This window comes from Malaclemys terrapin, chromosome 1 (assembly GCF_027887155.1).
Source record: "Malaclemys terrapin pileata isolate rMalTer1 chromosome 1, rMalTer1.hap1, whole genome shotgun sequence".
NCBI classification, from domain to species: domain Eukaryota; kingdom Metazoa; phylum Chordata; order Testudines; family Emydidae; genus Malaclemys; species Malaclemys terrapin.
Window position 1 is genome coordinate 261235564 of NC_071505.1, and position 24993 is coordinate 261260556.

Consider the following 24993-nt stretch of genomic DNA (forward strand, 5'->3'; position numbering starts at 1 on the left):
TTTGAATGTAAATAATTGCTGTACCTGCCACAGCAATATGACACAGTCATGTGTGAGAGGGAAATAGTCTGTATGCTTGCGAATTGCAGGGGCAGTCTCTGTGAGAGCATTTCTCTCTTTAGATGCCTCCCCTCCTCTCCTTCTTCCCCCCCCCCCCCCCCCGCCGGGATGACAAGTTTGCAAATCCCAGTTCTAAAAGACATTGTCAGGGAAAAGAGGAATTCTCTGGGAAATGCAAAGGAAAGAATAAGTTAGTTTGTTTTCTTGGCTTTTATTAATTCTACTTGTACGTTACCGTGGTTGAGAGCATTGGAGAAATAGCAAGTCTTTGTACAGCCTATTGAATTAGATGTATGTGCTCACAACATACAGTCATGAAATTAATAAAAATATCTGCTTAATACCACCACTCGAGCCCATTGCTTTCACCATTCTCCTTCTCTGACTGTGTGCTGTCCAGTAAAGGTTTGCTGGTTCCCTGGGAATTCCCATTGGCATAATATGACTGCATGTTGGTAACAGTATTCACAGGAGGAACTGTTTGCAAGATTGAGCTCTGTCGCCCTGACTTTGCAATGAGTTCCACGTACGTTCAGCAGCCTACCTGTGTGAAGCTCATTGCAAGGCCTTAGCTCTTCAGGGCAGGGCTGTTGCCTTTCTGTCTTTCTGAAAATTGCCAGCGTGCTGTGTCACTTGGTAAACTAAATGGATAATAAGAACATGGCCCCTTTTTTTTTAAGTAAGGAAGGTATTTTTCAGCCTGGCATAACTCAAAAATAGTTACATGGATTTTAATCACATTTTTCCATTTAAACAATCACCTGTCAACAGAGAGGAATGGCCCATGTGTGTGTGTGTGTGTCTCTCCCCCTCCTCATTTGGTTCCATCCCTGTAGTGGCTGGAAAACCTCTGCCCCAAAGAAAATTCAGCAGACGTTAACGAAAGCAGGTGGTTGAGAATTGTTTTGCAACTTCTCGTCAATGTCATAACTAACGTTCTGAAGTGGCGCTGCTCCCTGGCTGCTGCTGCTTTCCCAGAACGTCCCAATAGAACCCTGACCATTCCTATCCACCTAGTGGGTCGGGGGTTAATTTACCGGGCAGGTTCTCACAGATTCTTTCAAGAGCTTCCATTTTCACTGTCAACTTTCCTACAGAAGGATTTAGCCACTTGGAGCTGCAAGGTAATTATGCCATCATTAACTAGGAAAACCTATAGACATTTGCCAATATTTGTGTCTTGTGGCATAAAATGTTCTTCTCTCTTTTTACAGTTTGATCTAGCCATCAAGTTAAACCCGCTCAACCGTGCACGAAAATCAAAATGGTTACCGACTCACTGCATCACTTGTTTATTTGCATATGAATTGTGCTTTGTTCCTGAAAGAGCTTCATGTAAATTTTGTTGGTTCAAATTTTTGAATCCAATACAGCCCTGTTCCTGAGCCAAATGCAATGTTATTCCTTACAACAGTGGTTCTCAAGTGGGGGTACGCAGAGGTCTTCCAGGTGGTACATCAACTCATCTAAATAGCTACCTAGTTTTACAACACTTGTGCTTTTTATGTAGCCTGAAATCAGTACACACTAAACATTCATACAGGCAATGACTTGTTTATACAGCTCTATAGACTATACACTGAAATGTAAACACAATATTTATATTCCAATTGATTAATTTGATAATTATATGGTAAAAATGAGAAAGTAAGCAATTTTTCAGTAATAGTGTGTTGTGACACTTGTATTTTTATGTCTGATTTTGTATTTTTATGTCTGATTTTAAGTGAGGTGTAATTTGGGGATATGCAAGACAAATCAGATGCCTGAAAGGGGTACTGTAGTCTGAAAAGGTTGAGAGCCACTGCCTTACAATCCTTCCTCAGCTGCTATACTGGAAAACTACTTTAAAGAAAAATGAGGCAGAGAACTTTACAATGTCTCCAGGTGGTTTTCAAGTAAGCCACAAGAGGGCATGTAGTGCTTTTATGTACAGCAGATTATGCCATGCTTTCACTATTAGTATGAGTAACTGCAACAATAAGGACATCTTTAAAGCTGCAGCTATGATGCCAAGGACATAGGCAAAGAGGGATTGAAACTGGATTGCTTGGCATAGGGTTGGTTTTTTTTTATTATTATTATTATTTAATGGGCAGAACTTAAGTCTTATGCATTAATTGCACTCCTGAGAGACTACAGTCCAGATCACAGAAAACACCATCACAGTGGGTTCTCTCAGCAGACAGACAAGGACTGAATGAGCACAGACATTTGCCAGATGTACTTCTTTGCCCTTAGTGAAGGCCTCTTCTAAAAAACTTTTCTAGTGTCACATTTTTAGCCCTTTTCCTGACTGCATCCTATCACTGCCTTCAGTCCAGCCGCAGGCTGCTAGGAAGAAAAGCAGAATGGGAGTGAATGCTTGTGGCATTTTTTTTTTCAGCTTGTGCTATTAGAAAGCCCACCAGGTTAGCACAGTGGGAAGGCACTATCTTGTAAGCTGAGTGGCCTGCTTCCAGGAGAGAAAATGGCATTTTAATTTGAAAGTAGCTCCCCATCTCACCACCAGTGTGAGATTGCTGCTCATGCACCTTAGAATCCATCTCGCACAGGTGACAGGAGGTAGCACATTCCATCGTGGGACAGCATTCTCAGCATTCTGCCAGTCTAGAACTTACAGAGGCCTGTGGGAGTAAAAAGGCTGCAGGTGGGAAACAAGGGTGGTGCTATAAAGTGACTGTGGGTAGCAAGCTCACAGCTCAAGAACTGGTGGCCTTAGCTGAGAATTGAAAGTAGCCAGAGAGCGCACTGATTGAGTGCACTCCCTCTAGCAGTCTCCTATGAAGTCAGGGCGTCTGTGAAATACTTAGCAGCAATTAAAGTTGCTCCCCATACAGTAGAAAAGCAAAGAATGGGTGATGGCATCAACCTCCCCAATTTGGGCTTAAATCCCATTAAGAATAGGAATAATTTGGCTGAGAGGCTGTGTATATAGATCATTGCCAGATCAGGGCGTGTATCTACATAAAGCACATGGACCATCCCATTGGCACTTAGGCCATGCCCCAGAATGACCATCCACAGTTCCTGTCACGGGGCAGATAGTCTCTTCATCATGTTTCAGAGGTGCCAGACTCCAACCTGAATTCCTGATGGTAGTTTTTTTTGCTGTAGGTTTATGCACAGCACCAGCCAGAATTCAGCCCCAGTGGTTGGACAGCAAGGAAGAAAGAGAAAAAAGTGCTCCATCCAAAGAAATCCTTTCACAGGAGTGGACGAAATGTTGCCCTTAATGTTCTCCACTCCTGGGTATTTAGTTTCCAGTAAAGGTAGGTCAATTGGTTGCTGGAGTTTCATGTTCACTACTTTTTTTGAGTCCACAGCAGCTAGAATATGTTAATCACTGACCTGTGCTGGTGCTGATGATTGCATACGCTGTAGCATCAACACTTAAACTCCATTCAGCACACCAGGAATTTAAAACAAATCAGCAAGAGGTCCTTACAGAGAAATGGAATCTAAGTCTAACCTATGAAAGTACAACTGAATGGTTCACAAATTTAGTTTGGCTCAACTCTCATTGCAACATTGGTTTCTCTTTGCCCTGTTTGTGAGGATAGTTGTACTTCACATTAAATGATGCAGAGATAGGTAATAAACAATCTACCAACAACTTTGTATTTTTTACTACAGACACTCCAGCACATGAGAACTTTCAATGAAAGTTGGAATGCTATATATACTGATTAAGAAAAATGTAATAGTAAGTCAGAGCACAAGAGCTATTGGAGAGCCAAAAAACCCCCCACATTTACAATGCATCATGTGACTGAATGATGTATGTTGAGTTAGGATATTTTGCTTATGTAATCAAAGCTGATATACTTTAAAATATGACTCATTGCATATAATGACATATATTTAATGTAGCATATACAACATCCCCACATCCTCAAAGTCAGTATTTTAGGAACAAATTTTGCACTTAGCAGAAATTACAATAAGGACATATGTATGCAAAGAAAGCTAAGTATATAACAAGATTTGCACATATCTTCCATGATTAGTGTGCTTTACAGTTAGATTTATACTACCACTGTCAAAATACTAAGTCCTTTAACATGCCAAATGTTTATTCAGCTAGTTAAAACAGAGATTAATTTTTCTAGAAATCAACACAGTAAATTGTACCATAAAAGATACCATAGGTAAAGCATAGCAGTGAGTAGTTCCAACAATATAACGTACTATCCACTGAAGCCTACAAGATCCATCCAGGACTTAATAAATTATGGGAACAGAGGTGATCTCAAGAACATATGGCAAAACCCTGATACAAATGCAATATTAAGCCAAGCTACTTACAGGCTAGTGAAGAAAGCAAGAGGCAAGAGTGGGGAATACCAAATCCTATTTTAATCCTCCTCCCATACCCAGAGGCTTGGAAAACTAAAGAGCATTTCAGTCATTCCAGGTGAGGGGCTTAATTTCTGCATCCTACACTTTGAAAAATGTTTTAGGACTAATTTGTTCAATACTCAAGAGTAACATTTTTTCAAGTCACTAATGCAGGAGAATCTGTATAGGTTGAAATGAAAAGAGACTACAAAATTTAGAGGGAAATTTGAAATACCGGACTCCTTCTCTAGCTGACATTGTTCAGTAGAGGAAGCCTATGAGAGAACATACTAGAGCTAAATTCTTCCTGGTGTGAGGATTTAGCTGTTGAGGCTGTAAAATAACATGCTATTCCATAATGTGAATGAATATATAAAGTGCCAGTGACATGTGCCAATATTACACGGGTAGGGAAGGGCAGCAGCTGGAGTAACAAAAGACTGAAAATGTTTTTGCTCTCTACTGCTGCCTGTAGAGAGGACCTATGCCTGCCAATGGGGGGTAGGGGGGCAGAGTGAGGGCAGCCAGCTTCAGCAGTGTAACTGAGCATGTTCAAAAAGAACAGAATAAATTAGTTAGTCTTTAAGGTGCCACAAGTACTCCTGTTCTTTTTGCGGATACAAACTAACATGGCTGCTACTCTGAAACCTGAGCATGTTCAGTCCATGTGAGCATTAGGGTTGCCAGATGTCTGGTTTTTGACTGGAACATCCGGTCGAAAAGGGACCCTGGCGGCTCCGGTCAGCTCTGCTGACCAGGCCATTAAAAGTCCATTTGGCAGCGCAGCAGGACTAAGGTAGGCTCCCTACATGGCTCCGCTCAGCTCCTAGGACGTGATGACATGTCCCTTGGTTTCTAGGCAGAGGCACAGCAGGGGTGACTCTGTGCACTGCCCCCACCCCGAGCGCCGTCTCCGCAGTGTCCATTGGCCAGGAACCACATCCAATGGGAGCTGCAGGAGTGGTGCCTGTGTGCAGAAGCAGTGTGCACTGCACTGCGCTGCCTGACTGTACCTCTGCCTCGGAGCCGAGAGACATGTCGCTGCTTCTGGGGAGCCACCTGAAGTAAGCGCCACCCTGAGCCCACACCCCGAACCCTCTCCTATGCACCAACCCCCTGTCCCAGCTCAGAACCACCTCCCACATCCTGAACCACTCATTTCTGGACCCATCCCAGAGCCCGCACCCCCAGCCGGAGCCCTCACCCCCTCCTGCCCCCCAATTCCCTGCTCCAGCCTGTAAAAATGAGCAAGTGAGGATGAGGGAGAGTGAGCGATGGGGGGACGTGGAGTGGAGCAGGGGTGGGACTTTGGGGAAAGGGTGGGGCAAGGTGGAGCAAGGGTGTTCAGTTTTGTGCGATTAGATAGTTGGCAACCCTAGTGAGCATGCTCAGTAAAAGCTAAGCAGCAAATCTGGGGTGGGGATGGGATCCTGCGTCTCCCCCCCCCCCCCCCATGTGTCGCCTCTGTCTGCTGGGATTGGCCTTAACAGTTCTGTGAGGCCATTTGGGAAGGACCACATGGGGTCCTACATATCTATGATCTAATTTCTGCCATCCATACACAAACACACATTCACTCCTGCTTCTCTGGTACTCATAACACTGCCATCTCCTGACAATTTCCTGAAAATCCTCAACCATTTCAGCTGTGTCTGACACCCCCCCACCCCCCCACACACACACCTCTTTCCTCTCAGCATAGTCTGAGAAGTTTCCATGTGCAGAAGGACAGGTGCAGGATTCAGGCTCTGCCACAGGCCCCTGGTGTGTCTGTTTAGTTAGAAATGAATTCCTGCTCATTACTTACTTGGACATGGGGAATTTGAATTAGGGAGTTTCCTGGTGTTTATTTTAGTTCTTATGCAATTTAAATTAAGAGCTCATTCTGTGGCTTAAACTGTCCCCACATATTCCTTAAAATATACCATCTAGCCACACCCCCAGAAGAGCATTTGCAGAATCGTACGTGGAATATTTGAGTCCTTTTTTTAAAGCAACATCACTTACTTGCAATATTGTTTTATTCCTGTATATAAATCTACTATCCAAAGATATATAGTCAATGAAATTCTGCCTATCACAGTACTGTTAGTTTAGAAAAATATTTAGGAAAAATATTTGCATTTGTCTTTGTTTTTTTTTTTTTCTGGCTTCAGGATTCTCCGATGATGTGATCCAAACCTGGGCATCACAAACTACAAACAATCTTTGGCAACAGGAAAACTCTATCCTGTCTTAGGCTGCACATGTACCTCGTATGTTGTTTCAAAATGTTTGAAGACATGAGACTGATGATCCCAAATGACAGGAAAAGTACAGGGCCACTGAGGTGAGAACAATGTAGCTAGCTGTCTAGCAAAGGAATGTGGGTCAAGTTGTTAGTTCAGCACTTGGCTAAGAGTTGAACAACTAATCAGGTTAGTTTCCTACAGGTAAATCTGATGACGCAATGCTACAGCACTAGGCCTCTTCTGTATATTTTTTTTTGCTGAATCTTGCATTCATCAGTGGTTCAAAACCTTTTCTGTTTCTTCTGTGCTGAAAGAGTGCAAGCAGCATAATTAGTACAACTGAAGCTATCAGTGCTCCTCCAATAGTGGATCCAACCGTAATAGCCCAAGCATGTGTTTCTTCAAGTGAATCTGTAAATACAGAAACAATGTCTGAGTTATAGAATGGGAATAATTTTGCTTGTAAAATCACAAAGGAGGAGGAGCAAATATTAGACTTTAACAACAGTAGGACTATTATTACTTGTATTGCCATAGCACCCAAAGGCCGCAGTGAGGGTCAGGGCTCCATTGTGTAGGCAATGTGCAAACATACAATAAAACACAATCCTTGCTGCAAGCGTTTATAATCTAATGTAAAACTAGATACGAGAAGCGAGTGTAACAAATGAAAGGAATGAGACAGGAAGGACAATGGAAAGAGGGAGAGGAGCACATAGTTAAAAAGCCTCGCGATGGACAATTTGCAAGTTTCGGGTCAGGATTTTATTTATTTAGGTAGCTTTGAGATAAATAAGGAAAAATGAATGATTTCAGCAATACTCACTAGTGTGAAGTGCTAGAACACAATATGTTCTTATCAATCCGTCCATCCCACCCCCACACGGCAGAACATCTTTACCTGGTCTTTTCACTGTCCCTTTCAGAAGATTATTTTGGGTAAAATATTCAGAAGCATCTCAGTGATTTAGAAGCCAAAGAGTATGTCTATACAGCAGAAAAAGACCTGCAGCAGCAAGTCGCAGAACCCGGGTCATCTGACTCGGCCTTGCGGGGCTCTGCTGTGGGGCTAAAAATAGCAGTGTAGATATTTGGGCTCAGGCTGGAGTCCAGCCTCTAGGACCCTCCCAACTCCCTAGGTTTCAGAATCTGGGCTCTAGTCTAAGCCCGAATAGCTACACTGCTAGTTTTATCCCCTACGGTGTGAGCCTGACCCATGCTCTGAGACTTGCTGCTCCTGTTTTTGGGGGGTTGATTTTTTTGCAGTGTAGCTGTACCCTAAGTCTCATTTTCAAAAGTGACTACGTCTCTTTTGAAAATGGGCACTTAGACTTCTAAGTCACTTATGCATTTCTGACAATTTTACCCTATGTATTCCTGATGTCAGTTACTGCCATCTTCTCCCTACACTGACTTTCAGTGAGACTTGGGCCCCCTGGTTCCTTAAGCCCTTTTTGAAAAATGTGACTTAGGTGCTTATGAAAATGTTGCTCTTAATGCTCAGTTATCTGAAGATCTTTATGTGAAAAGTTGAGTGGCCCAGTCTCTTACTCTGCAATTCCTTTAGCACTTCTGTTAGTTACCTGGCAGGTCAATGGCATAGCTGTAGCCAAGTTGTTCTGCAGCTCGAAAGAGTTGAGCGTTGGTCACAGGAGGGAAGAAAGGGACCATGTTGAACATCCTGTTGTGCCCAATAGGGGCCAGCTCTAGAGGCCAAGCATTGTCAGAGGGGTTAAATTGTTTCATCCACTCATCAAAGATGGCATCCGTAAAAGAATGAAGGACCTGTCAATTCAATACACACACACACACATAAACACCTTTCTGGTTCCAACAGCTTCCAACATTTTGTGCTTTTAAAAGAATCCCCAGGACACAATCGGTTTGGAAGTAGGAAATATCAGTAAATATCACAAATTAGGCGTGCGGATGCTGTCGCACTGAAGAGTGCTGAACTCCCTAGAAGCTGGATTGGCCCCTTGTCATCTGCCCTTCACTTTGCTGCGCTGCCTCAGGAGCCCAGCAAGGCCCAAGCTACGACTCACCAAGTGTCACAATTTAGTCCCACCGGGGAAGGAAGCTTGGCCGTTTCTTCTCCTCATGCACCTACTTTCCCCAAGGTGGTGGGGCAGCCGTGTTGACCAGTGTACTGAGAGAGCAGAGCCTTGGTTCTGCTGGCTCCCTCACCATGACAGCCCACTCCCTGCCCACCTGTGCCGGCTGTAGAGTAGCAACCTGGTGGCGACTGTTAGCTCCATATAATGTAACCTGCAATGCAAGTAGGCCATTCATTGAGCAGGGGATGTATATTCCCCTACATGGGCTCATAAAACAGTTTAAAATTGAGCCCTAATCTAAGACAAAGATTAAAGAGAAATGAGGGCCAGACTTTCCAGCCCACTGGATCAGCCTTTCACTGGTAAGGGCAGGGAAGCTAAGTTGGTCTGGTTTACATGCCACGGAGCCAGTAAAAGGTATTACCAAGATGTCAATTGAAGTAGAACGGGGGCTGTTTTATTATACACAGGTGTGTTTCTTGCTACACTGCTCCCTCTGACCCTGGAAGTCTGAGTTACACCAAACTGGACAATCTTAGGGTGCGTCTGGAAGGTGTGATTCCCAGCTCACGCCGACATAGCCGAGCTAGCTCTGCATTTCAAAATGTATCCGTAGTGGCACAGGTGGCTGCTCAGCCTGGCCACTCCAAGTATAATCCCACCCGGCCCCCTGAGTACATAGTCAGGCAGATACCCTGAGCTGCCAACTGTCTTGCGGCAGCCATGCTGCTACTTTTAGGCACTAGCTCAAGTAGCGCTAGCATGGCTACGTCTCCACAAGCTGGGAATCAAACCTTTCAGCTCAAATGTAGACGTACTCCTAGGCTTTCTGCGACTCATACTAAGTGGACCAAATTCCGAGGAGATGTGTAAAGGGTGGAGGGTGCCAGTTACACCTTGGTAAGTGGATATGAGTCTAAAAACCAAGTCTAGGAGAGTCTCTATGAAGTCTAAGTGGGTGTAACATACATGTTTTAGGGGCCAATGAGGGTGTAATTACAAATTATGAATTTGGCCATAGGAGTCCTCACTCTTTAGGTTTTAGTCTTCAGGAAACAGTCTTCCAATTAGCATTGCTAACCCTCCCAGAACTCTGATGCAGCAAAGACACAAAAAACAAATTATTCTGCACTTTAAAAAAAATTCTCTGGAAACAGAAGGTCCCGATGAACTGGAAAAGAGCTTAGGTGATCTCTGTATGTGGGCAAGAAGAAGATCTGGAAAGTGGTCTGTCAAATCAATAATGCCAAGTTCAAAACACTTCAGCTATGGTACAAAAGATTCAGGAGCTGCCAGGGAAGAACAGCGTTGTCCAGGGTTGTTTAATGTGAGCTATTTTCTCCTCACTGCAATTTTTGAAATGCATAGTTTTCCATTCTCTTTTCTTGTTTTCCCTCCTCACTAATTTTCTCTCTGAGTGCTCAGCACATTTGAAAATCAGGCCACTTATTTAGGTGCCTAAAAACCTTAAATCTAGGCACTCACTTTTGCAAAGCTTGGCCTAGGAGTTTATGACTTTGGGTTAAAACGGGCTGAGCTCAGCCTTTCAAATGCAAGTATTTCTTCAGAGAGTAAGTTTTTGGTTAGCCACCAGAGGGAGCCCATACACTCCAGAGAAAGAGAGACTCTCAAAATGGACATATAGCAGGGAGGAAGAAGGGTTTAGAACAAAGTTTACAGAAACGTTTACAACATCCAATCCTTTTCAGCATAATGACAATTCTGAGTTTCCTTAAGCTGAGCTACTAATAGAGAAGTATTTCATCCTTGGCTGTTCCGGCATGTTCAGATAGCAACGGTAGCAAGACTCTTTGGGCTAGACCAGGAGTAGGCAACCTATGGCACGCATGCCGAAGGCGGCACACGAGCTGATTTTCAGTGGCACTCACACTGCCCGGATCCTGGCCACCGGTCTGGGGGGCTCTGCATTTTAATTTAATTTTCAATGAGGCTTCTTAAACATTTTTAAAACCTTATTTACTTTACATACAACAGTAGTTTAGGTATATATTATAGACTTCTAGAAAGAGACCTTCTAAAAACATTAAAATGTATTACTGACACGCGAAACCTTAAATTACAGTGAATAAATGAAGACTCAGCACACCACTTCTGAAAGGTTGCCAACCCCTGGGCTAGATTCACAAAAGGACTTAGGTGTCCCAGAATTGGGCCTCACTGGAATTCACAAAGGCCTGACTCGGCTGCCCCCAAAGTCTGCAAGCACCCCTATTTTTGTAATTAAAGTTCCTTAAACACCATGGTTCCGGCTCTGAGCACTGCAGCCCCACACCTGTCATCTGCATGCCTAAGACCAAGGCCAGTTGGGGGGTGTGGGAGAGGGCAGGAAGGCCATTTGGCCTGGGCCTGAAGCTCAAAGGGGGCCTCAATTTTAGACACTTGTTAATTTTTTGACATTTGATAAGTTTCACAACTTGTTTTTATGTGCATCCCTATTGGACCAGAAAAGCATTTGTTAAATAAAAAAGTATTCAAATTATGTCTCACTCTTTTTGGTGCCTTATTTTGTTTTCATGTGTTATCATTTTTAATTTTTATTATGGCTAGGGGCCTCAAAGCTGGAAGTGGTCCGGGCCTCTCTGGACCTCTGAGAGGGCCTGCCTACGCCCCAGACAGTGCAGTAACAAGGGGCAGATTAGCTCATCCACTTATTTTGCCTGCAGGGCCCAATCAAGTAAGCATGCTCAAAGCTCACCTACCAGATCAGGGCCCTGTGGAGGAAGACACCTTCCCTCTTAACTTTTAGCCCAGTGGTTAGGGTATTAATCTGGGGTGTCCCCACTTCACCTGAGGGGAACAGGAATTTGACCTCACCTCTGCCTCCTCTCAGGAAGTGCTGTAACTACTGAGCTATGGGATATTCCAATTTGATTCTCCCTCAGCCTTCTCCTTTTGAAGCTGCTCTACTTTGGCTAAATCATGAAAGAGCAATGGGAGCAGGGGGCCTGATCCCTTGGTCTCCCAGGTGAGTGTTATAGCCAATTGGCAACAGAGTCCTTCTCGCACTTGCTCTCTCTCTCTCTCTCACTTGCTGGCCCCATGATTCTTCCATTATTTATCCACAGTGGAACCGCTTCAACATCAGGACAGAAAGAGCAAGTGGGAGAATGACTCTGTAGTCTGGTGATTAGCACACTCACCTGGGAGGCCCAGGTTCCAGCCCCCTCCTGTAATGACTTTTTAAAATTAAGTATCAGAGGGGTAGCCATGTTAGTCTGGATTTGTAAAAAGCAACAAAGAGTCCTGTGGCACCTTAAAGACTAGCAGATGTATTGGAGCATAAGCTTGCATGGGTGAATACCCACTTCATCAGACGCATGATGTATTCACCCATGAAAGCTTATGCTCCAATACATCTGCTAGTCTTTAAGGTGCCACAGGACTCTTTGTTGCTTTTTAAAATTAGTTATCCAAAGCATCACCAGGAGAGACTTGGGGAGCTTCACGTCAGACTATCCCATAGCCCAGTGGCTAGTGCACTCACCTGTGAGGTAACAGATCCTTGTTGAAATGCCTTTTCCCCTCATATGTAGAGGGGACTTTAACTGGGGCGGGGGGAGGAGTGGTGTCTCACATCCCAGGTGAATACCCTCACCACTGGGCTGAAAGTTATGAGGGAGCTCCTGCTCCTCCTCCCACCCCTGCCTAATGCCAAGAGAGGGTTTGCAGCTGAGAATGCTAAGCAGAGGGAGCTGCCTTCCTACACCCTAGACTTGGGCACCTATCTCTGAGAGAGGGCAGGGCTTAGCACACACCCCTTGGCTTAGCATCGCCCAGTGGCTAGCTTACGTGAGGAGCCACCTAGCATGCTGGCTGTTGTGAACCCCATTCGTTGTATAGGGAGCCTCGATGCCAAACTCAGGCTTTGTGAATCCCAGTGATTTTCTAGGCACCTAAGTGTCACCACTCCTAACTTTCTGTGTGAATCGAGCCTCTTCTTCCCCCCGTTCCCTACCTCCCCCCAGCACCTCTTACAGATGAAGCCCTTGCTACAGTTATCCATGCTTGTGTCTTCTCAAGGTTAGACTATTATACTGTGATCTATATGGGGTTTCCCTTTATCATTCAAAACCTTAAATTAGTTCAGAATTCGACTCCCCACCCGTTGAGCCGTGCTTCACGCTGAGAGAATGTTGCACTAGTGCTTCAGTGCCATTGTCCAGTGATGTGTAAGATGTTGGGTTTGGTTTATAAAGCCCTAAGTGGTTTAGGACCAAAATGGCTGAGAGGCAGTCTCTATCCCCTCTGCCACAGTTACAGTCAGCTCACAGGATTAGAAGGACAGAGAATGGCAGCACATTTTCCAATAAGCTCTTTGACTCTGGAACTCATTTCTCTCATTGGTCCAAAAGAACCTGCAAGCCTCAGCTATTATCTTAGGCTTCTGTGGTGGGTTGGGTTAAGCAACATGGTGTGGGAAAGAGTTCATTGATTTTGTCATAGGTGCCAACTTACTGAGTTGCCGGGAGGAGCTCAACCCCCACTCTGCCCAGGCCCGGCCCCCACTCCACCCCTTCCTCCAAGCCACGCCCCCCCACCTCTTCCTGCCCTCCCGCTCCTGCCCTTGCCCATCTCTTTCTGCTCCCTCCCCCACTTCTTCCTCCCCCCGTTCCTCTCCCCCCCCAGCACCTCCTCCATGCTGCGGAACAGCTGATCCATGGTGCGCAGGAGGGTTGGGTGGGAGGGGGAGGCTCTGCTCCTTGGGTCACTGTTCCAGCCCCAGAGCACCCATGGAATCGGCACCTATATATTTTAAATATCTGAAAAAGTGCCCAGAGGATTGGGATGGTGTGGGGAGTCTTTTTAAATCAAAATTAAAGAAAAATATTATTTGGACTGTGATAGGGCCCAAAAGGTAATTGGTGCTTTCCAAACAGAGAGGAGCACAATCCCTGCTGAAAAGAATATCCTTGCTGCTCTTTATTCTTTACAATGTTACAAGCAGTGTAAAGGTGCAGATAGCATCCAAATACCATAATAAGGTTTAACCATGTTTGTACATGTAAGCAGAGTCAGGATGAGCTCTACCCTGACATCTGGTGGTGAATTATGGCGAGTGTGGAAAAGAACTCCAGGGGCTGATCTTGTTTGCATAGGCACACCTACTCGCCTGGCATGAAACAACAGCAACTCAAAGTGGTTACTTTGGCTGGTGTGGGATCCCCAGTTTCTCTGTTATTGGGGCAGGAAGAATAAAGTTTTGTTACCCTGATTCTGTGAATCAAGGCCAGTGGAACTGTTGTATGACAGAAGGACTGAGTGAGTCCTCCACCATTACCTAAGTAGCATTTGCTTGTCAAGGGGCATGGGTTACAAAACCCAGTGAATTGAGAGAGGATGGGGACAGGTATTTGCATCTGATGGTATGGGCCCCCTTGCTGAGGGGTTGAAACACCAATTGCACTACCTCCTCTCTCCACTGTTGAATGTCAGAGCTAACTTTGATTCCATTAGAAGTCTAGTTACAGACTGCTGAGCTGAATTCACTTTGGGCCAATGGTGCACTAGCACTGGGGCTCCCCTACTAAGAGCTGAAATCACAAAAGAGCTCAGATCACTGAGGCTGTGTTAACTAGTGGGGGAGCCTGAAGCTATATTGCTAAGCGGCTGGTGGAGCAGCTAGCAGAGTGGAGCCTTGCGGGACGGTTGGAGTGGAGCTGAGCAACTCACAGGTCGGGGAGCGGAGCGGCTGGAGGAGCAGCGAGCAGAGCGGAGCCTTGTGGGAGCGGCCCACGGGACAGCTGGTGGAGTGGAGCAGCTCGTGGTGAAGGCTGCGGCGGAACCCCGTTGGCCTCGGATCATGTAAGGTGCCCCTTAACACCCTGCGTGACCCCTCCCCGAACTCTGGGGCTGCACTGACCAGGGACAGAGACTTGGGGGGGGGGGGTTGTTGGACTTTTGGGACTTTGTTTCAGAGTAGCAGCCGTGTTAGTCTGTATCCGCAAAAAGAAGAACAGGAGTACTTGTGGCACCTTAGAGACTAACAAATTTATTAGAGCATAAGCTTTCGTGGACTACAGCCCACTTCTTCGGATGCATATAGAATGGAACATATATTGAGGAGATATATATACACACATACAGAGAGCATAAACAGGTGGGAGTTGTCTTACCAACTCTGAGAGGCCAATTAATTAAGAGAAAAAAACTTTTGAAGTGATAATCAAGCTAGCCCAGTACAGACAGTTAAAGAGTGTGAGAATACTTACAAGGGGAGATAGTCAATGTTTGTAATGGCTCAGCCATTCCCAGTCCTTATTCAAACCGGAGTTGATTGTGTCTAGTTTGCATATCAATTCTAGCTCAGCAGTCTGCCTTAATTGGCCTCTCAGAGTTGGTAAGACAACTCCCACCTGTTTATGCTCTCTGTATGTGTGTATATATATCTCCTCAATATATGTTCCATTCTATATGCATCCGAAGAAGTGGGCTGTAGTCCACGAAAGCTTATGCTCTAATAAATTTGTTAGTCTCTAAGGTGCCACAAGTACTCCTGTTCTTCTTTTTGGGACTTTGGTGATCCTTGGGTTGCTGGTTTCAAGAACCCAAGGGAAAGGACACAGCCCAACTTGCTGGGGTGGGTTTTTTTTTGCTCATGGTTTGTGTTATGAATCCTGTTTGTGGTGTTTTTCCAATTTAATGCTGATGTCGTTTACCTCATGTTATTAAACATTTTCTGTTACACTCAGACTTCGTGCTTGCGAGAGGGGAAGTATTGCCTCTTAGAGGCACCCAGGGGGTGGTATGTAATTGTCCCAGGTCACTGGGTGGGGGCTCGAGCCGGTTTTGCATTGCGTTATTGAAACGGAACCCCTAGATACAGAACCCGGCCCTTGTTGCTGCCAACTTAGATGGGCAGAAGGGTTACATACAAATATCCCTCATCACTATATAAGTCATATACCATATAAAATAGGATGGAGGCCCCCCCTCCATTTTGCCTCTCCTCATGAACTTAAGATTCTGATCTCGCAATTGGATTGGAGAGGGCAGGTCCCTTCACTCACATGAAGCTCCTCTGAGGTCACCCTGAGATTGCAGGATCAGGGTCTAACTCTTGTCTATACACCATTCTCTTCCACCCCCCTTACTGTGTACAGCATACTACACCAAATTAAACTCCTTTCCATCCACCTGATAACAGACCATTTACACCATGCCACGGCACCCCTGAATTTGGTCCAGAGTTTTCCAGAATAGTGCTGTTCGTACTACAAAGCACCTGCTAGAAAAAGTTGTAGCTAAGTCCATTTCAGACAACTATCCAGTACCAAGACAGGGGGCCAAATTCATTACTGGTGTAATTATTGTCTTCAATAGCCACACTAGAAAACTTTGATCCGCAAACCACCTGATGAAAAGTAAGCCACTGTATAAAATAATAATATCATGAAATAAAGATTTTTCCTGTTTCAATTTTTTAAAATTGTGTTTCTTTTATTTTAAAACACAGCTACCCAGCAGGCATCTCATTTCAGCCGGTATCTGAACTAGCAATCACAGCTCACTGCTGACCCTCGTTCATTAAAAATCTAAATGTGTTTTCAAAAAGAGGCTTAGGAGTAAGATGTGAACGTCACTGAGGGATATAAAAACTCTGAGGGAAATAAATCGGAGAGCTACTACATGGTCATTTAGGCTAATACCTACACACAATAATTATGGCTTCATCTACCAAAGGCAGCTAGCTCTAGAAACACGTAATATTAAAAAGCTTCTCAGTGAATTTGGCAAGAAGCTGTGTGGAGACAGAAATGTATAACAGGCTCAGCTACTGAAATTACATTTGCTCATTGCTGTCTGATTCATTTTTAAAGTTCTGTGTTCTACTGAAGTACCAGTAAAATTATATGATTTTTATCCCCCAGAACACTCCAAAAATGAGATGTAGCTCCTCAGCCTATCCCAGTGAGCTGACTTTTAAATAAACAAATAAACTACTGACACAAACCCAGACTAAGTCTGATTTCAGTGAAAGTTAGGTGTGTAACTACTGCTGAGGATCTGGGCTTCGTATTCTAAAATATACAGTCCTACTCTCAAAATCTCCTTCTGCTGAGATATTGACAAGAATAAGATGAGCTAAATGTAAAATTAAAATTCAAGCTGTGTCAGACCAGCAACTCTTCCACTTTGAAGGGCTGCTGTTCTTCCCTAAAAGATGACTTAGCAGTTCTGCAGAAAAGGACCTGGGGATTACAGTGGACGAGAAGCTGGATATGAGTCAGCAGTGTGCCCTTGTTGCCAAGAAGGCTAACAGCATATTGGACTGCATTAGTAGGAGCATTGCCAGCAGATCAAGGGAAGTGACTATTCCCCTCTATTCGGCACTGATGAGGCCACACCTGGAGTATTGTGTCCAGTTTTGGTGCCCCAACTACAAAAGGGATGTGGAAAAATTGGAGAGAGTCCAGCGGAGGGCAACAAAAATTATTAGGGGGCTGGGGCACATGACTTATGAGGCGAAGCTGAGGGAACTGGGGTTATTTAGGCTGCAGAAGAGAAGAGTGGGGGGGGATTTGATAGCAGCCTTCAAATACCTGAAGGAGGGTTCCAAAGAGGATGGAGTTTGGCTGTTCTCAGTGGTGGCAGATGACAGAACAAGAAGCAATGGTCTCAAGTTGCAGTAGGGGAGGTCTAGGTTGGATATTAGGAAACACTATTTCACTAGGAGGGTGGTGAAGCACTGGAATGGGTTACCTAGGGAGGTGGTGGAATCTCCATTCTTAGAGGTTTTTAAGGCCCAGCTTGACAAAGCCCTGGCTGGGATGATTTAGTTGGTGTTGGTCCTGCTTTGAGCAGGGGATTGGACTAGATGACCTCTTGAGGTCTCTTTCAACCCTAATATTCTATGATTCTATGACTTTGGATTGCACTAACTGTCTTGACAATTTGTCCCACTTTATTTAATTACTAGTAGATGTGGCAATATAAAATACAAGAGGAAAAACTTTTATTTTGTATTTGAAGTAGTCATTTTTAATCTAGGAACTTCACTACTTCTATCCTCCAAATTCTTGGTGAGAAAACTGCCTTAGAGGTGTTGTGACAATTGGGCCTTCAAATTTACCCTAATTGTGAGTTCAGCTGTAAAAAGTGAGTATAAGTTCATAAGATGTCACCATAACCTGTAACAATAAATGTTGATGGGACAAGATGCAAAAGTGTGACAGAAAGACTGGATTAGTCAAAACAAAATGACCTACTGATTTATTTCAAGGGCGGTGTTAAGATCATGCTTGGTAAACATATAAAATGTGGGACTAAAAATCAATGAACCAACATTGGTGTGTCATAAACTAGACCTAATTGGTGGACATAGTAATGAGGGGATGACCCACCATTCTCTTTATAGGTCCTTAAAGAAATAGACTTTAGGGAGAAAAATTGGCTATTGGAGCAAAGCTTCATCATCATGGCTGCCACCCCCACCATCTCCTGGGGCATTTAGCCTTCATCCTCCTGATCCTCAGAGATGTCCGGGCCAGAGATGACATCTCTGGAGGGGGGATCCAGATGACACTGCCACCTCTACGGCTCCAGCTGAATCCCAAACACCATCTGGGATGAAACTGGATCAGACAGCAGCAACACAACATCTCCAGCCCATCTCAACTAACTTCTCTTTTCCCCAAAAAGACCAATATTACCATCTTTGACACCATCTAACAGGCACTCACACATGGGGGTTTTTCCTTCTGAAAACTCTCTCCAGTTAACAATGCAAAGGAACAAGGGGCATTGTTAAAATTAGAGGTTTACTTAATACTTAACATTGCAAAGGCTATCACTGTTTTCCTTCTTTTCTATATCTTTAATAAAAGGTTGGAAGGATTTTTAATGGTTTATTTGCCATGGGATCTCTGTATGCCAAACCCCAGGCCTTGTTTAAGCTGTTTAATGTTGGACACTGACTGGGTTATGTGAACACCATTGGCCCATATATTCCATCTAAATTAACACAACAGAGGCATATATTCCATCTAAATTAACACAACAGAGGCATATTCAGTTGCAATAACATTAGGAAAATGACATACCACAAAAATTGGATCATTGGCTGCAGCATGAGGGGAAGCGCTGGTTCCATTCAGGAAAGAGTGAACCAAGTTATGCAGGCTCACCACTGGGGAGACAAAAGTTCCATCTGGTTTACCAAACCCTTCCAGGGAATTCCTGTGTGTGCGATAAGACAAGAGTTAAGTAACCATCTATTGACCAGCACTACCTCCAAATGTATGTATAAAAGGCTATCTTTGGGCTGCACAAGTTATAGGAGTTGGGGCACAAACCTGAAGCTGAAATTAGAATTCCGGAAAAAAGGAGGATTATCAAACTCTTGAAGTGAAAGGCAGTTCTGGATATCTTCCATGGTTGGCAGCTGCTCGCCAGACTTCCCTTGTGGGTTCCTCCGTAGAATCCCTTCATTAGTCCCATTACACAGTGTAACCAGACGGTTGTAATCATCCAAGCTTAGATTAAAATCAAAGTTGAGTGGAACAATTAGAATAGGATGTTAGAGGGTGAGGGGGTTCACTCTGACAGAGTCAATAGACACTATACACTCAGTCCCCCACCACAACCACTGGGATGGCTCATGTCCCTGATGTTAAACACACATGCAAGTGTTTGCAGGATCAGAACCTCAGATGGTTTGAGAAGTTTTGTACCAGAAAAGAAAATGGTCATACTGCTAATCTGAGCTGGAATCGTAAATCTGCTTGTAAATGAATCATCTTTGAACTGGCTCCAACTTTCACATTTCCGCCTTTAAAAATCTCATGAAGGAGATTGATATGGATGTTAGCAAGTGGGTGCCACATCTTTCAACAGGATAATGTGGCTAATTAAATGTCAATGGTTCCACTAATTTACTGTCAAGTATGCTTCCTTAGCTGACATGTAGCATAGCTGCCCAACCAAAAACAATTACTCCTGGCCCATGTCATAGCAGCCCCTTCTACACTTCCTCACCTGCTATTTGGCAGGGATGGAGAGACTTATTGTAGTACAAGCCAGAGTCTTTAATTATGCACCACTTCTTTCTTTGTTCACTGTTCAGCTCAAGCTTGGGACAGTATTTGTGCTTGTTTCTCCCACACTGTACCCCAACTGGTGGCCCCATCAACAGGCCATTAGATATGAGACTATTCTGCTCCCATTGAAGTCAATGGCAAAACTTCCATTCATTTCAAAGGCAACGGGATTCCATGTGTGTGGATACCTGCACCTTCACAAAGCCCCAAACACTTAATCTAAAACTGCAGTGGACTCCAGGCAGAGGCAGGTGTCTGTCCACATGAAGTCAGACGCAGGATTGGGTCTTTCGCTAATATATGACAAACGTATTGTTTATGTACATCAAAAATGAAAACTATATTACCAGCTGCCACATGGATGTGGTAAAGATTTAGAGGATAATCTATGATATTGTATTCTTTGACACATGTGTGATCATGTAATTAAAGACCATATTATTCACAGGGCCGTCTTATGGTCACATGTTCAACCTTAGCTTTCTCATTTCGTGTCATTTGAGGTTTTAATGTATAGCTTTTCCATTAAGTGTACATACGTTTTTGTATTTTGATTTCCTTGTTTTCTTCCCAAGAAGTTAAAAGGAAAATCCAGAGTTTTTAAGTTCCAGTAGATGAGCTTACAAAGCTCTTCCCTCTTGCAGACTTCACAGACTTGCCCTGAGGAGGCTCTGTCTTCCACCTGCTATACGGCAGTTACAGCAGGGCTTCCATTATGGCTTGATTTTCAGTGGCTTAGATACATCTGCAAATTTACCATAATCGTTTGGGCTGAAATATCACAGCAGCCTGACTATATAGACCAGGGGTCAGCAACGTTTGGCACGTGGCTCACCAGGGAAAGCACCCTGACGGGACGGGCCAGTTTATTTACCTGCTGACACTGCAGGTTCCGCCGATCGCGGCCCCCACTCACCGCGGTTTGCCGTCCCGGGCCAATGAGGGCGGCGAGAAGCGGCGCGGGTGAGGGATGTGCTGGCCGCGGCTTGCCACCGCCCCCATTGGCCCAGGATGGTGAACCGCGGCCAGTGGAGGCCGCGATCGGTCAAACCTGCCACGTCAGCAGGTAAATAAAGTGGCCCGGCCCGCCAGGGTGCTTACCCTGGTGAGCCGCATGCCAAACGTTGCCGACCCCTGATATAGACCGTAGTTACACTAGTGTAAACCCCTAATGCAGAAGCACTGCACTGTGCAAAGCAAGGGTTATGCTGATGCTGGTAATGCACTGATATAAGCCCTGCTTTGCACGGGTGCAGCACATAAACATCAGGGGTTGCACCAATGTAACTACATCTTTACACTGGCGAAAATTTCCTTAAAATAGATAAGGTCTCACTTTGCGCCCTTGGCCCAGAGCAATGCAGTAAGGATGGTGGTGGGCTGTGGAAATGCAGGAACTAGCTGACGGGTAAACAGTTATTCAGTTTTCCAGACTTCACCCTTTTTACTTGGAGAGAGATGGAATATGAACCGCATTGCATCCTATTTTATCAGGCATGCTGTTATCCGCTAGCATCAGGTGTTGTTTATATATCAATTAGTGTGAGGAGTCCTGTAACGCCAGGGATAGAAGTGGTGAAGAGACTCATAGACTTACGGGTCAGAAGGAACCATTGTGATCATCTAGTCTGACCTCCTCCACATTGCAGGCCACAGAACCTGCAATAGACCCCCTAACCTCTGGTTGAGTTACTAAAGTCCTAAAATCCTGATTTAAAGACTTCAAGTTACAGAGAATTCACCATTTACACTAGTTTAAACCTGCAAGTGACCCCTGCCCCATGGGAGATGTGAAGTGAAGCACAAGTCTCATATGACAGTTGCAAAGAATCCAGACGATTCTATTTAATTTTAAATTAAAATGCATATACACAGTCTACTGAAATAAAAAAGTAAAAATTGCTCTCCTGTAACACTGGTGAAGGAAGAGTTTAGAAATTTCAGTATTCGGGAAAAAACCCATCCCAGTCTTCATGTTACTGACAAGATGAGGGCAGCAGCTATATGAAAAGGCCAAGATTTTCAAAAAATCAGTGCCTAAAGTTAGGCTTCGGAGTAGATATTTAGGTACTCATATAAGTGGCCTGATTTCTAGCCCTTCCACTTTTTGCCATGGGCCTGGCCCCCTGCCCCTCCTCTTCCCCGCAAAGCTCCGCTCCCGGCCAGGCCGGAAGCTGAAGCCCGGCCTGGATAAGAGTGGTCCAGGGAGCCCAAGCAGCTGTGGGGAGCTGTGGATTGTCCACCTGCCTGGGGTGGGGGGCCTGAGATCAGTCCCCGGCCCATGTCTCCCCCCACCCCCGGCCTCCTGCCTAGGGCAGATGGAGGGTACACAGCTCCTCATAGCTGTCCAGGCAACTCTTCAGCCTCCAAGGCCCCGCCTCCTGGCCAGGCCAGAAGCCAGAGTCAGGTAAGAGCCATGTGGGCAACTCTGGGCAGGTGGAGGGGCCCGGGCTCCCCAGTCCAGCTCCGGCTTCCAACTTGGTCAGGGGCAGGGCTTCATGGAGCAGAGACGGGGGATGGGGTAGGGCCACAGACAGAGTGGGGCCTCATGGCAACCCCACTTTTAGGAAGAATCTGTCGCCCCTGTTTTGAGCAGCTCCCAAGGCCTTCATGCCGCTCCAAGCTTGGATGAAAAGTGCTACAGGAGTATTATATTTTCCTGTGTTACTGAATGTCCACTTGTCCATCTTAAAGTCCCAATCCTGCATGTGAATCCACAGTCGAATCCCTGCACTCACACAAAGCCCCATTGACACCAAATGGGAAATGCCTAATTATAGTCAATTGCAAGATCAGAGCCTTATTTTGCAAGAAACCAGTTCAATCTCATTTTTTAAAAACTATTTCTAAATCTGAGGTGACATCCTGGCCTCATTAAAGTTAATGCAAAAATTCCCACTGATTGCAATAGGGCTAGAATCTCATGTCTGGTATTTTCCAGTCCAACTGAAGAGGCACAGATTTTTCAGTTTAATACGAGCTCACTATTAAACACACAGGAAAATTCCTATTGATAGAATTTTCAAGAGCTTTTGGTTGGCAAAGTGAGCTAACATACTAGTATTGCTCCTCTAAATAATGAGTCTCTAGTATGGCAAACACGTCTAATACTCAGTCAGTCTTCAAATTACTGTCTTTAAGTAAAGTCCTGTATCAAATAAAAAAAAAATAAACAGTATAAAAATGCAGACTATATCTGAGGAAATCTTGATTGACCCCCCACCTTTAGCCCATCCACTAAGTTTCACAATTTTTACAAGAAAATCTAGGTTCTTTTTCTTGCAGTTCATGCAAATTGAAAGAGCAGTTCATGCTGTTAGTGGCTAATGAAAACAAGTGTTAGTTAGAATGCTGGTTTCCCCTACACATTCTATTACCTATTGCACACTATTGCCCAGCGTGAGAACCTTGAATTCTGACTTATTAGGCTTGGATCTTCTGGTCTTGATGCTCCAAAAAGCTGATCTGTGCACACATCGCACTCATTTCTACCTGTGGCAAAATTCCAATAGGGCAATGCAAAGGATTCATTGCCAATCAGTCTCTATAATGAAAAGAAACTTATTAGCAAGAAATCATTCTTTAAAAAGAGAAAGAGAGAGAGGTTACTGATACCTGGCTCATCTATATTTTAATATTTGAAACCACGCTGCAGTTTTCTCAGAATACTGTTTCAACTTCCTAAGGTCACTGATTCAAATCGGTACCTTAACTATACACTGTACCATCTGATGGCCTCGTATGTTAAGTGGTTCCTAGTTCTGATTCCTACTGAAAGTGCTGATGGCCCAAAAAGTGGTGATTCTGACATTCTTGGGAGTCGGCAAAGAGACCAAGGGCACAGAGCGGCCCAGCATGACGACAGAAATACCCTGAATAAATGTAGAGGCTGAACCACCTTCTGATGAACTCTGAGGCATGCTGGCTATGTAAAAATATTATATTGCACCTGCTTTTGTAATACCTGTTTTTTTTTTAAAGGGGGTGAGGGACAGGGGATAGAAGACTGGAGTCTTCAAACCAATCAGGACCTCCTGAGCGCTAAATTCACTTTTAAAACAGGGTTAGTGAATGACCATTCCTGAAATGTCATTGTCTAAGGAATGTAGCCCAGACATTCAGTTATGCCAGGGAACTCTGTGTTGGCATAATAGAGATTCAAAGTAATATGGGAAAATCACAATAGTAAGAGTCATGTGAGCATCTTTGAATGTGCCAAGATAGAACGTGTTGCTAACCTGGAGATCTCTTTCCAGCAGCAGCAAATGGTACCTATGCCAAGTAACAAAGGCAGGTCCTTGGTGGGAGAAATCTATAGCGGTGAATGGGCGGTCAGGTCCTACAAAAAGGAAGGCACAGTAAGAACTATAGCATCCAATTAATGTTAAATAGACAAAGAGTACTTTACATAACTGGCTTTATGAGTTTAAAGCTTTATTAAATGGAGTTCATGCTAGAATGGTATCCATCAGAAATATAAACATTTTAAAAGGGTTGGTGGGAATTTTTTTAAATTTTTAAATTGATTAAAATTTTCACCAAAATTTCACATTCCAAAAAAGGGGGGCAGTTAGACAACATTTTGCACATTTTCCCCGTGTTTGACCAGCTATAATTTGAAAGGAATCCCTTCATTAATCTTCATTGTGTCATAAATCATAGTTATTGTCGCGTATGTACAACATGGCATCACTCTGTTATTCAATGGTAACATAGTGCTGCTTCCCGCAGCTCCCATTGGCTGGGAACGGTGAACCGCAGCTACTGGGAGCTGTGCGCGGCCATGCAAATGTAAACAAACTGTCTGGCAACCCACCAGAGGATTACCCTGATATGCCACCTGCAGCCCATGGACTGCAGGTTGCCCACCACGGGCCTAGAGCCTCCAAAATGTTTAGGTGCCTAACTCCCACTGAAATTAAATTAATTAAGCCAATGGGAGTTAGATGCCTAAATACCTATGAGGATCTGGAACTAAGTGACTTACACAAGGCCACAGAGGAAATCTATGGCAGAGTAAGGACTTGAATCCAGATATCAAGGGCTTGTCTACACTGGCAAGTTTTTTCGATGAAACTAATGTCAGCAAGGAAAAATTGACAAAAACAAAGTCACCAAAGGGTGTCTGCATTTGCTCCCTGTGTCGATAGATTGTGTCCGCATTCGGGGCACCTTTGTCAACAGCCTGGCGACACCATCCATTGCTAGGTGTTGTGGGAATGCAGAAACGGAGTGTGGCACATTCTG

The 24993-nt window shown here is 44.4% G+C and overlaps 1 protein-coding gene across 1 annotated transcript in view; it reads right to left on the reverse strand.

Moving 5' to 3' along the window:
* Positions 1 to 6134: 6134 nt before the first annotated feature.
* DCT (dopachrome tautomerase) overlaps positions 6135 to 24993 on the reverse strand; it is a 30304-nt gene continuing 11445 nt past the window's right edge. Inside the window, exons 3-8 of the mRNA XM_054008195.1 lie at positions 23985 to 24085; positions 23124 to 23290; positions 19003 to 19182; positions 18751 to 18886; positions 8216 to 8417; positions 6135 to 7043 (exon numbers count right to left, since the gene is read on the reverse strand). Of these exons, the coding sequence (XP_053864170.1) occupies positions 6862 to 7043; positions 8216 to 8417; positions 18751 to 18886; positions 19003 to 19182; positions 23124 to 23290; positions 23985 to 24085 (968 nt within the window). The 3' untranslated portion in view covers positions 6135 to 6861. The remainder of the gene's footprint in view (positions 7044 to 8215; positions 8418 to 18750; positions 18887 to 19002; positions 19183 to 23123; positions 23291 to 23984; positions 24086 to 24993) is intronic.